The sequence below is a fragment of the Lissotriton vulgaris genome, chromosome 9, assembly GCF_964263255.1.
Source record: "Lissotriton vulgaris chromosome 9, aLisVul1.2, whole genome shotgun sequence".
Lineage (NCBI taxonomy): Eukaryota > Metazoa > Chordata > Amphibia > Caudata > Salamandridae > Lissotriton > Lissotriton vulgaris.
The window spans coordinates 899560387-899574121 of record NC_141697.1 but is presented as its reverse complement, the minus strand read 5'-3'; the positions used below and the strand labels follow the sequence as shown (position 1 = coordinate 899574121).

General features: G+C 44.1%; 1 protein-coding gene across 2 annotated transcripts in view; it reads right to left on the bottom strand.

Annotated features, from left to right (window-relative positions):
• Positions 1 to 799: 799 nt before the first annotated feature.
• LOC147692464 (RAS guanyl-releasing protein 4-like) overlaps positions 800 to 13735 on the bottom strand; it is a 516206-nt gene continuing 503270 nt past the window's right edge. For both annotated transcript variants that reach the window (XM_086938673.1, XM_086938674.1), the window contains one exon: positions 800 to 1671. In XM_086938673.1, the coding sequence (XP_086794799.1) occupies positions 1462 to 1671 (210 nt within the window). In that variant the 3' untranslated portion in view covers positions 800 to 1461. The remainder of the gene's footprint in view (positions 1672 to 13735) is intronic.

Below are 13735 nucleotides of genomic sequence, written 5' to 3'. Positions count from 1 at the left end.
TTATTATTACTGGGCATTGAGGAGGTGTAGGAATCTGACAGATTCACATGTTTACGAGTCTTTGTAAATCTGGGAAAGTGTCAGGTTCCATGGATGTTGAGTGGGAACACCCACAGCAACACCCAAGGAACGACTCTTTCAACCAGAGTAATGTATGAAAGGGGCCCATATTTACAAGGCCATGAAAAATCTTGCAGGGTGACTTTACGTGGCCTTGGAACCGGCGGCGCAATGGGCTTGTAAATGAGGCCCATAATGCTTTGCCCTTCCATCCACTGGGCACCTGAAGGCTGCCATTAAGGAAGCAGAAACTTCCACTTCGACCAAGGAGATAAAAAAACAATGTCCTTCTGCCTCACTCACATAAAAAGGCATGTATGGAAATAGAGGAACTTGGCAGCTTCTACTCATGGACCTGAAGTGCCACCTTTACTAGCAATGGCTTCTAGCTGGTAGTCGCTTGCAACTTCCAAGTTCTAAATGAGAGAACAGTGAGCAGTGATCTCTTTGCATTTGTACCTGAACAGTGCCTAAAGTTGGTTGGGTCCATTTTGTGTGGTATATGCATACATCCAAAGCACCTCTTTACTCTCCCTGCTTGCATTTAGCCTACCACTAGGCTTCTATTTGCCATTGCCGCCACCTGTCTGCTTTGGACAGAGTTAGAGATTATATTTAATGGTTTCTCCACCTTCAGACGGAGCAGGACCTTGGTGTGCCTCACCGTGGATAAACTGTTAAATACATTTAAGCAATCGCTGTGCACAATTTAAATTTTCAATAATATAAGAGGTGGTTTGGCCAGGCCCTCAAATTGTACCTTAAGGTGCCTTTATGTTGTTAACATTTAATGTTAGGATGTAAACGCTGAATATGCTGTTCCAGAGTATGTGTGCTTACTCAAATTTCTGCACAATCTAGAATGTCACCATAATTTCAGTAATAGTAGCAGGATTTCTGGAAATTCAATTTCGCTTTTGACGTTTTTGTTTCCTCTTGAAAGATCTGCTTCGTTTTGGAGCATGTTTCCTTTCTGGTATTTAGCAAACACTACGGCTCGTTACAGAAGTTAAAAAAAAAAATCCATTGGTGAATGGCCATGGCTTGTCCTTTGCACATGGGGTAATATCTAGGATGGAGCCTCGCGACGGATAGCTCACATATGATACAAAGTCTCTTAGATGGAGAGCATAGGTAGTGGGTCGTGGATCGTACATCCTTCTCTAGTTGTTGAGTACCTTTGTGGTTGGGCATTTTTCCACTGACCTCAATCCAGATCTCACCCCTCAGTGTATAACACACTGTTTTCACAGCCTAAATGGCTACTCAGTTAAGTGATGTCAAAGGACCTCCTCACAGCTGGTGTGTGGCCATCTAGTCAGAGCAAGGCGGGAGCACCATGCCCCCTGAAGGCAAGGGACAAACATAGTTGCATTTTCCTATAGGGGTCCTCTCCACCCATTACAGCTTTGAGTCACACTGAAGATGTAAGGAGTCCATGCTCTCCAGGATGAAAGTGACACTGGGCTGGGTGCAGTTTTGGTGTCGGCCTTTCATTGGGCTTGTCTCCTGAGTTTTTTCTAGCAAATCTTGAAGTCGGGCATTCTCAGCTGCCAGTTGCGAGTTGGTGCAGTGCAGGGTAGCGTTCTCCAGCATCAGGTTGTCCCGTTCCTGAAAAAAAGATAACATTTCAGTCATGTTGTTTCATAAACTATCTAGATTTAGTGAGATTTGTATGGAGAGGAGGACCACTACAATTACAGTCAATGCGTCTGGCTGGTATGGTTCCTGCCATCACCTTCAATGCCAAGATAGGTGGTGAGCTGCTTCATGGGGCCTCCATGTGGATTGCTTGAACAGAGTTTTCATCAGGCAACCCACTCACCAAACAAAACATTGTTTATATTTGTCACTGTGCTATTTATAGGGTGCTTACAGTAACATTTCTTCAGAAGTACATGTTAATAATAGCTAACTCAATATTAACCTCAGAATACATAAAGTCTGTGGCTCATATTTACAAGAAAAGTGACAGAGCACGGTGTAGGCCTTCTTGGCTTAAAGCCAAGTCCTCCACTTTTGAAATGCAGGGCTGCACGGTATTTGCAATATGGTGCAGCCCTGTGTTTCCCCCGGCGCAGGCGCTAATTACAGTTGCCTAATGCCTACGGAGGCACCCTTGCACTATAGTGCAAGGATGCCTGCCTTGTGGGAATGATTGTTTATGTGCAGGAAGGTGTCCCGTCCTTCACATAAACAATCTTAAATAGCGATTCGTAACTTTTATGTGTGCTGCTTTGTGCAGCACAGACAGAAGTTGCAACTTGTCATTTTTAGGTCGAGCCTAGAGTCAGCGCGCATGCACTGCTCTGTGAGACCTGTTGTACTGGAGTATGGAATGGAAGCCCCGCCTATTCTCCGCCTATATTTGTCTTTGGCTTGTGTCATTGTCCTTCGTAAATGCTAGCTTCTGATTGGTAAATAGTCTTGTTAGTCCCTCCTTAGTGCCGCCTTGTCTTCATTTGTAACGTCCCATGGTGACTGGCGCTTTTACTTCGGTTGTTACACGGTACGTGTTCTTAAGTCTGTAAGCACTATTTCTTTATTGAGTTTCTCTTACTGCAGGCAGGACATGCGCTGCTTCAGCTGGAACTGCTTGTGTGTTTTTTTAACTAACAGCATGGACGCTTGCTTTCTCTTTAACCCAGTTGACTGCTCTAAATCACATGGGCGCCAGCATTCAATAACAACTCAGGTGCCTGCTTTCACTGTAACATGGGCGCCCAGCATTCATTATCTCACTCCCCTACTCACCCCGTCACCCTTGTGTCTGTCCCCCCAAACCAGACCTAAAGCCCCACCTCCTCCACGAGACATGGCCTCTTTCTTTGGTTGTATTACAAGGAGTTTATAGGTGACTGTTCGTCCTACCATCGAGCATAGCCCAAGCATTCCACTCCTTGGGTGGCTTATTTTAATTTTAATACATTTATATAGAGCAAGCTCAAACCAAATGCATTGAGCGCTTTATATCAGCTCATGTTGCATTACACAAGGTCAAATGTTTTCATTTTTTTTGGCAATGGGGATATACAGTCATTTGCCCAGAATCACGGGCTGTTGAGCGAGGCTGAGACTCGAACTTGCTCTCTTGTTTCTAAAGTCAGCAGTTCTGCTCCTAGTCCCTCTACAGCTGCCTCCATAAGATCTATCATTCGGACTGACAACAAACTCACTGACTTGTGCCTGTAGAAGCAGAACACACACTGAGCTGACAAAAAGATCACAGGCTAATATTTTTCTCTACAAAAGCGTTAGCCTTTATCTTTGAACTCCAATAAAAAATCATGACACAAAAACATCTTAGAAATGCATGCATTTCACAGCAGCATAGCCCCTCAGGTGGCACAAGTCAAACACACTGAATCCTTAGACCACAGTATTAACACTGATGGAATATACACTGTACTCTCAGACTCAGTCATCAGACATACTACTCCACATCCTCCTCATTCGAAGACAGCTGAGCTATCGATCTAGCAGGGCACCTTGTTACACACCTCATGCCCTCTATGGAGAACACAACACCTGGACACTGAAAGACAAGCCCGCTCTCATAGGTAGGAGCATAATGTCAGCCACCGATTTTCAGGATTCTTATGGTCTTATGTAACACACCTGTCTGACACTGTGTAACTCTGCGCCTACTCCCGGTGGGCCACCTTGTGGAATCCACCTCCACTACCCTGTCAACAGTTGTAAATGGATGGGGGGGGATGATTACAGAGGGGTAGGCCTAAAACAAGATTCGTGGCTACTGGATCAATATAGTTATTTGTTATTGTTGTTGCAAAAACTACAAGTTCATACATACAAGCAACAGGAATGTAGGGAAATAACAGGACGGCTGAGATATGCCAGATGACAGAGGGACTAGAACTGGCAGGGGCATAGCTTGCTCAGTAAGATGATGGGGGAGGAGGTGATTAGTGGTGAGTGGGGAGCTACAGATTTCCCAATAATCAAGCTGGTATATAATGTTAAAATACATTATATGACAAGCAGGGCAACACTCTCCCCCTATTAACTTTCTCTATGCTCCCCTTAGCCCTCCTTCCATCCCTCCTCTCCACCCCTTCATCCCCTCGTCATTCACCCCGTTTTTGCCACATTCACACTGCATCTCTCTCCTCCCTCCTACTCCTCCAGTACTGCTGCACTACCCCCTTTCCCCTCCTAGTAACCCCTTCCATCTCCCTCCCTCGGGCCCAGCAGAACCACTTCCCCTCCTCAACTTCCCTTTCTCTCAACCCCCCTCATTCTGCCAGATGACCGTTCCCTCACTGCTACCTCTCCTAACTGACAGGACCTCTGCAACCAATACACCTCTTTTCCTCCCAAACCTCCTACATTCCCATGATGCCACACAGGCCTCCCCCCTCCTACTTCCCTACCGACGTGTTCCGCACCATTCTCCCTCTAAATTTCTCCTTAATTACTCTCCCTCTTGCAACACCAACAACGGCAACTCTCCCTTAACCCCCAATTCACTTACTCCCGCTCCCAACCTCCACCTTTCACCACCTATGTGAACCCCACCCCCCAACACACCTCCTGTCCCCCCACCTCTCCCTGCCGTCCACCACCAATTCCACCCCCCCCCCTTATTTCAACCGAGCCACCCAACCTTCCGTGCTCTGCCTCTTTCTCACTGGAAAATACGCTTGGGTCTCTGATCACCTCCATCTCTCAGCTTACAGCTGCCATTTCACTTTTATTCTCTAAGATCTCCACCCCTCCATGCACCTCTACTGCCTCCCAACTTCCCCAGAGATGCACCTCGCCCCCTCACCCCAATACAGCCAAGCTCAACCTTTCGTCTGCAAACGTCGTTAACTCACACAAGCCCTTGAACGCCACCCTTCTTCAACAGGCATACCCTAGCAACCCCACTGTTTACACTATTCCGACCATCACCTCTGTCAGAACAAAGCGTCCACCTAAACCCTCCCGAGCACCCCCGCAAATGTACAATATCCCGATCACCCTTCAGAGCCCAAGTGCCCCCGTCACCAAAACAGTCTTGACAGAGCTGCGCTTTATGATTCACAACTGCAGATCTGCAGTAAAACACAAACTTGAAATCTCCGACACCATCACCCTTCACAAACTTGACATGCTCTTCCTCACAGAGACCTGGTTCAAAGATACCTCTCACTCTATGTTTGATCTCCTATTACCCACAGGTTATTCCATATTTAGGAATGACAGAACTGAAAACACGGGGGGAGGTGTTGCAGTCATCTTCAGAAACGCCCTCCAACTTAAGGCGTCTCCTATCAGCTCCTCCCACACCTTTGAATGCCTTTCTCTTGAGCTTCTATTGCAACACCGTTCACCACTCAGATTCCATATCATTTACCGCCCGCCTCGTAGTAGTAGCTCTTCGTTTATAGAAGATCTCAAAGACTTCATCAGCGAACAATACTCTCAAAGTGACAATCAGACCATCGTGGGTGACTTCAATCTCCACTGGGGTGCACCGCAAGACTCCTCTGCGAACTCAGTGGCCACCTTCCTCTCTGCAAATGATCTTATCCAACACTGCACTGAATCAACACACTCCAAAGGCGCAATCCTGGACCTTGTTATTTGAGCGGTAACCACATTACTATTACTGTTACCATGGCTGCTTAGAGGCCTCTTAGCAGCCATGGTAACAGTAATAGTAATGTGGTTACCGCTCACTACGGTAACTTGACATTGATTGTTTGCCCCTTAATTTATACTTTATTGTTTTTACATTTTTAGATACTGTAGTGCACCCCTGTTTGTTTACCCTGTCCTGATGAAGACCCCGATGTAAGGCAACAAATACGCCTACCAATGTAGCGTGGGGTCGAAACGTCGACGGCTACTTCATTTCTTGTTCAGTTGACACGCCCACATTAAGTTGAATACTTCTGTGTCAACAGAAATTGTTTAAAATATTTGGGATATGTTATGATCCTTTGTTTCGGCTCAGGGACCTGAAGCCTTGAAACTGTAGGTCATTTGGAATTGATTTCGAAATATATAAGTTGTCACCAACTTTATTCCCTCACTGTCCTTTTCCTTCACAGCATCACGCTATCCCACTCCCATTTCCTTTCTTGGGGCACTTTGATTTACCAAATACTATGGTTCATTCATTGTGATCAATTGACAGTGTTTGTGTATATACTAATTTGTTTTTTCTATAATAAAATCAGCAAACTTATAAAATTCCACAGGGATCCCTCTTTTTATACACCAAGATTCCTGGAGAAGCAATGGAGGCAATTGCCTTCCACTGACAATTTAGCCTTGCTTTGCACAGCAAGATCCAAATACCACAAGCACATCTTCCTTGAGAAAGCGACGCACTTCAAAACCCTCCTTGATTCCGCCAAAAATAGACCCAAAAAACTATTCGATCTCATCAAGACTCCGAGCTGCTCTCCCCCAACCTTCAAGGTGGAGGATTCTACAAAGAGAGCAGCGGATTTCGCTATTTTCTTCGATGGAAAGGTGAAATCACTTGTGGATCAGGTTGCTCATCCTACACCTCCAGAGGAGCGCAAATCCTTAGCCATTTGGCAGAGCTTTGATCCCATATCTGAAGATGCCCTTCTCAAGTGCATAAGCGAAACAAAGCCCTCCAACCATTCTCTTGACCCTATCCCCAGTGCCATTGCCTTTGACTTCTATACCCATTCCCTCTCCTATTGGACCACTCTGATCAACCTCTCCCTCTGGCAAGGCTCCCTTCCTGTCTCCTTCAAAACTGGGCAGGTCACCCCTCTGCTTAAAAAGCCCACTGCTGATGCGAATGACCTCAACAACTTCCGCCCCATCACTAACCTTCCCTTTCTTGCGAAGATCACAGAAAGATGTGTAGCAAAACAACTCTCTCGTCATATCAAGGACAATGATCTTCTTGACAATTGTCAGTCCGGCTTCATCCAAAACTGCAGCACTGAAACAGCCCTACTGCAAGTGGTTGATGATGCGCTGAGGATACTCGACTCAGGGGGGTCCTGTCTGCTAATTCTCCTTGACCTTTCCGCAGCCTTCGACACTGTTAATCACAACACCCTCCTCAATATTCTTCAACAGAGAATGGGCATGGAGGGCACTGTGCTTAAATGGTTTGCATCCTTCCTCTCTGACAGATCTCAAATGATCAAAATAGCGAACAGTCTTTCTTCTCCTGTGGCAGTGGGTTAAGGTGTTCCCCAAGGCTCTATACTTGCACCCACATTGTTCAATCTCTACTTAGAACCACTGGGAAACCTCCTAAGCAAATCCGGGATCCACTATCATCTCTATGCAGATGACACTCAACGCCTCCACTCATGATCTCTCCATCTTAAGATCTACTCTTGACTCCATTCAAAACTGGATGTCAACTCATCAATTGATTCTGAATCCCTCCAAAACTGAATTCCTCCTCACTCTCTCCTCCCCCGGTTCAATCATGGAAGGATCAGATGAATCTACTAAACAATAAACCCATCATTGTCGACAGCGCAAAATCCCTTGGTGTCATTCTAGACAAAAAACTCAATCTAACTCCCCACATCAATTCTATTGCAAAATCTGCTCGCTACCAACTGCGCCTTCTTTGGGGAATCCGTCGCTTCTTCCCGGAGCAGGACCTTATAACCCTGGTGCAATCGCTGGTCCTCTCCAGACTAGACTACTGCAATTCTCTTCTTACTGGCCTCCCCAAATCTCACCTGTCCCCACTTAAGTCTGTCTTCCATTCAGCAGCTCGTTTCATTTATGGGGCCAAAAGAAGCGATCACATCACACCGATGTTATCCACCCTCCGCTGGCTTCCCTTCGAGGCTAGAGCTATCTACAAGACCGCTTGTATCACCCACAAAGCCTTGCACTCCTCCTCTACCCGCTACCTGGCGAATAAACTGAAACTCTCTGGAGGCTCTAGATCTTCACGCAATGCGGAGAATCTACTGCTTGAACCTCCCACTTTCAAGAAGGAAAGAACAATGGCCCAATCTTTTTCAGGCAACGCAGTGAGAATCTGGAACTCGTTTCCGCCTCAGCTCCGGACCACCCCCTCCTCCCAGGCCTTCAAAAGGGACCTCAAAGTTCTCCTCCTCCAGAGACTCCTCCAAAAGTAATTCACGTCCTCTTGCTATTTGGAGGAAGACTTCCCACTACTGATATTTTCTACTTTCCATGACCATGGAAGTGCCTTCCCAGTGTTTTCCTGTGGTTGGAGTGTCTGCCTTTTTGCAGTATTCTCCATATACTTGTGTTCGGTGCCCTTTTGTAACATGCGCACACCACTTTGCCCTTGTAACGCACGGTTGCTACCTCTCACATGTTTTTACCTTTGATACTTGCACAAGTGCCACCTTGCCTACGTAACGCTTGTTCTTGTGCCTAGCACTTATTGCAGTATTATACCTCAAATTATACTCTGTTTTCTCTTATAACTGCACACTTGTCACTTTTCCTCTTGTGCACTTTTGACTACCTCATTTATTTTTGGTTGCTGACAATTTTTACTACCTCAAGTATTTTGTTTGCTCACAATTGTCACTATTGCCTTTACAACCTCATGTATTTTTGGTTGCTCACAATTTTTACTACCTCAAGTATTTTGTTTGCTCACAATTGTCACTATTACCTTTACTACCTCATGTATTTTTGGTTGCTCACAATTTCTACTACCTCATGTATTTTGTTTGCTCACAATTGTCAGTATTACCTTATGTAAGTAACGTATGCTTTTGTAATCTGTTCTTCTGTAATGTTTCCCATTATGTTTCATTTCTGTTCCTAATGTGAAGCGCTCTGACGCCTTCGGGTAAAGTCCGCGCTATATAAAAAAGCATAAATAAATAAATAAATGACAGGGGCTAAAGGGGCAGTGGAAAGGGAGAGAGAAAACTCCACATTTGGAAAAATAACTAAAAATATCGGAATTTCAAAGCAGAGAGAGACAGGGTGTGTGTGCGGTTTTGTCTGTGCTTATGTAAAAAGTACTGGTGAAATCCAAGGGACACCTCACCATACCCGACTGAAAGCACCAGTACCCAACTATTTGCCAGGAAATACATTCCTAAGGGGAGTGTAACACCTCCAACACCCCTCCCCCAAAAGATACACCCCTAGGAACTGGCCATAACCTCCTTATGCCCTTCCTTGTTCCAAATAGTATGAGGTTTACTGCCTGTCTCCTCTGCGTATCACAATCTCCAATCTTGTTTTTTATTCTATATTAAATTGACCTGTTACCGGTCCCAATAACATCCCAACCAGCACTTCTGTATTTTTCCTTCTGCAAGCCCATTTCTCAGAAATCTTTAGATGTTGGGAATTGCTGGGGCATTTCTAGACCTTTTTAGGTCGAGCCTAGGTGCCACTGATGTATTGGCTAACAGCTCAGCACTTGCATTGTAATCTCCTATAAGTTCCCAAAGGCGAGACCTATTTGCTATGCCAATGCTTGTTAAAATTATTGTTTACGTGCAGGATGAGACCCCTTCCTGCACATGAACAATCATGCATGGTGTTTTGCTGTTTTTATGGGTGCTGTACAATGCAGCACACGTAGAAAACACAAAAACAAGGAGAAATAAAGCTTTTCTCCTCATTGTGGCTTGCTAAGACCAGGTTTTTTTTCCCTTAATTTTGGCGCAGCCCCATATTTACGCCACCATTGTAAATATGGGGCAGGGTCAAGATCAATGGGTGTTGCGGCGGAACGACCACCGCAACACCCATTGCTCACCCCTTTCAAGCTAAGTATAGCGTGAAAGGCTGCCTTATTTACAAGGCAGCGTTAATCCAAGTTATTTGGCTTAACACTGCCTTGGAAATAAGGCAAAGCCTGTCTCGCCACAGGAACGTCGAGAAAAGTGACGTGCCTATGGCAGTTGGGGCTTCTAAATATGCCCCTTTGTTCAAAAACAAATCAGGACCTGGCGGTTATAAGAATATCTATACATCTAAAAGCAAGTGCTTTCCCCAAATTAAACAATTTAATCACAAAGATTAACACAACGTTATTTGGCATTAGTTGACATGTTTTAAATTGTGGTCTCACCTTATCAGAATGAGAATCCATGCAGAGACTTCTTTGAGCTAGTTAAAGAAATCTTTAGCTGTCTGCAACGGAAATGTGATCACAAATAAAAACAATTCAAAAAGCCCCTTTGTTGATCTCTATTTTTCTATAGGCATTGTATTGGTTAGAAGTTGTGTTAGCCTGGATATGAAGTAGTTTAATTGCTTATGACTGATAGGAACACCCCAAGATAATTACAGTAGGAACTTGGAAGGAGCTTTACATGGTGTAATCTCTAGACAATTACATAGGAAGGTGGCTTACATTGTAAAGATTTTATTAAATGTTTACTAGAGTCCTTCTTATATTCATTTCTAATTCAGGAGTGGCTAGTGAAGTCTGACTTTTATTATGTACATTTGCAAATGTATGTGTAGTATGTCTAATGTACATTAAAATACTATTTCTTTCTTAAAGTAAAAGCACTTGTTTGGGCACTGATTTAATTAGTGTTATTTTGTGTTTTGCAGGGCTCTTATTTTCTAACCCACATCACCTCCCAGAATCGACCTTGGACTGCTTTGCCTCGTTACATAGAGGGTCAAGTGCAAAAGGGATATATCGTTGGTGCTCAGTAAAGTACAATACTACAGTATATCAGAGGTAAAAGTTACCTTCAATTAGACAACTTATTATAAACATAAATATTCCAGTTTTCTTATGCAAAGGTCTATAGGAATCCAAATTGAGACCTTCATCAATTGACTGTAGACATTCACGACCCCTCCAACTACCAAATGGATTACTAACTCAGACAATAGAGGGTGTGGGGAAAACCAGCACTACGACGAGGCTAGCAGAATCAGCATCATAGTGCTTCTTTTTGTTATGGTGGGTGGAGGCAGCAACATGGACAACAGAGGGAGGGTGGGAAGAGGGCAATTTGGATACTGGATTACAACACAGACAACAGAGCGAGTATGGGTTGAGGGCAACATGGACAACAGAGGACGTGGTTTGAGGCAAGAAGAAAAGTAGACGAAAGTCAGGTGGGGCATCTTCGACAACGAAAGTAGGGCGGGTGGGACCAACATGGACAATGGAGGGAGGGCAGGCAGGGGGTCAACATAGACAATGAAGGGAGGGTAGGGGAATCATGGACGCTGACGGGAAAGTGGTTGTGGGCAACATGTACAACAGAGGGAGGGCGGCTGTGGTCAGCACGGACAACAGAGGGAGGGCGGGTGAGTGGAAACACAGGCAATGGAGGGAGGGAGGGGGCAATACGTGCTATGGCAAGTAGATGAACAACGAAGGACTGGAAGGAGGGGTTAGGTGGAACCGCATGACACCAGAGGGTGGTCGGGAGGGGCTGAGGCCAAGCTGATGGACAACGGAGGATTGGAGGTAGAGGTTGGGAGCAAGACAACAGAGGGTGTAAAGGACGTGCCATGGCAAGCATAAGGAGGAGGGAGGGGCCGGGACAAGCAGACAGACTACGGAGGGTGGTAGGAAGCAACTGGGGCAAGTAGATGGACAATGGATGGAGGGGTTGGGGACACGTATAAAGACAGCAGATGGTTTATGGGTGAGAGAAACACAGGGTGGAAAAGTACATGAGGAAGACAGCTGAAAAACAAGAGGAAAAACAGTGGAAGGACACATGTAATTCGTCCATGCTCCAGGGAAGGAGCAAATGCAAGAAGAGGAAAGAAGTCTAAGGCAACTGACCAAAAAGAAGGCAGTAAATGATAGTGACAATGAAGCCAACCAATGGTAAGTCATAAGCAAAGTCGTGCAAGAGACAGCGCATGAGATGCCTAAGGTAAGACCTAAATAGGCTTGGAGTGTGATGAACAGTTGAACTTTAGCACTATGTGCTTATTATTCTAATAGATATTATGTGCGTATTGAGCTCACAGAAAAAAGTTTTTCGTATTGTTAATGATTTGTCTGTTGTGGCTAGAATTCTATCATGATTATCTACTATACAGTCTTTCTGAGAACAACTGAATGCCTATCTTGTGTATACAATTTCTCAAATTCGATTGGAAATCGATACCGGACGTTTTCATCAAACCGCCGTCAATGCCTCCTTAAATTCAACCATGTTATCTTTCTTTGAACAGATTTTGAGGGAAAACTTAGTTTTGGCTACAGATACAATAAATCAAATCACGCTCGCCTATGTACGTCTGCTCCCATTTTATTTTTAAACAGCTTTCAAATACCATTACTGAACATTCCTTTGCTCTTCTCAAGAGCAAGGAATAGTTCTGCGATCTTTTAAAGAAGCTGTTGTGTTTCCATCATTAAAAAAAGAAACGTCACTAACCTTGCAACTACTGACCAATTTCATTACTTCCTCGTTGCGCTAAATCGTTAAACAACATGTACAAAAATACAGTGTAAATATCTGCAGGAGACCAGTTCTTTTGAAAATGTCCAGGCTGGCTTCTACCCTGCTTATATTTTTTGGGTTGTAGCTAGTTGTATAGTATATCCCTATGGATATACTAAAGTATATCCATTAAGGATACACTATACAACTAGCTACAGAGGGACATAATACCCCTCACAGCAGCACCACATCTTTTGCATTTTTAACAATGATAGAGGGATCACTTCCTTATTGAATATCTTCTACCCCCTCCAGTAATTTTTTTAGATCTCCCATTTAGGACTTCACTGCCACTTACCCCCACGCACCCACAAGGCTTTATCAACAGATCTCCGAAAAAGTGACCCTTCGGGGGACACGTAGGGCATTATAGCGCCGGCCCAATGAGGACCATCAACCCAATGATGAAGCATGACTTACTTTGGGGTGTGTGAGGGCATCATGATAAGAACACACTGTCCCCCACTGAGTAGTGGAACAACTTAAGTTACTCTTATTTTACTCTTCCTTTCCAATAGGAACAGTAACTCCTGTTTGATTAATAGTATCTACCTGGGAGCACGAGTTACTGGACCTCTCAATTGCTCCCTGCATCCCCCCTCTTCTTATATAGTGTATAAAATAAATTCACAATTAAAATATTTGCAGGTGGTGAATTATGGCTTCTACTGCACATAACACAATAATACCTATATAAATGTAAAGAAATATCAGTAATTACTTTAAAAAAGACACTTAAAGTGAAATTATAGTTAAAAAATAAATCCCTGAACCTGATCAGTTATGGGTATGTACATAAACCATAACCCGCGCCTCCGCCATGAAAATGTTAAAGCTCGCCCTCAAATGGTCTGCTAGTGTCCTCACAGTATTCATAATAATAAATAACAGAACTTAACAACTCATCATTAAAACACATACCCAAACTAAGACATGCTACTGTATCCATAATGATACCATTAATAATGTCAATGGTAAGGTGATATCTAATGCCACCACTGACATCATCTATGTCATTTGTGAGGCCATCTATCACACGTTTTCATGTGTGAATACATTAGCAGTCTATTTGGGGAGTGACTTGATAGTTTTCATGGATAGAGAGCTAGTTATGGTTTCTTTAGCTAACCGTTTTCTTTTTCAGAACTCTAACTTCAGTTTGTGTTTTTTTACAGTCAGTGATAGCGATTTTTCAGTTAACTATATGGTTAAGTCTCACACTTTGCTTCTAACTTTTACAACATTTGATGAATCTGCAAAAAATGTTCAAT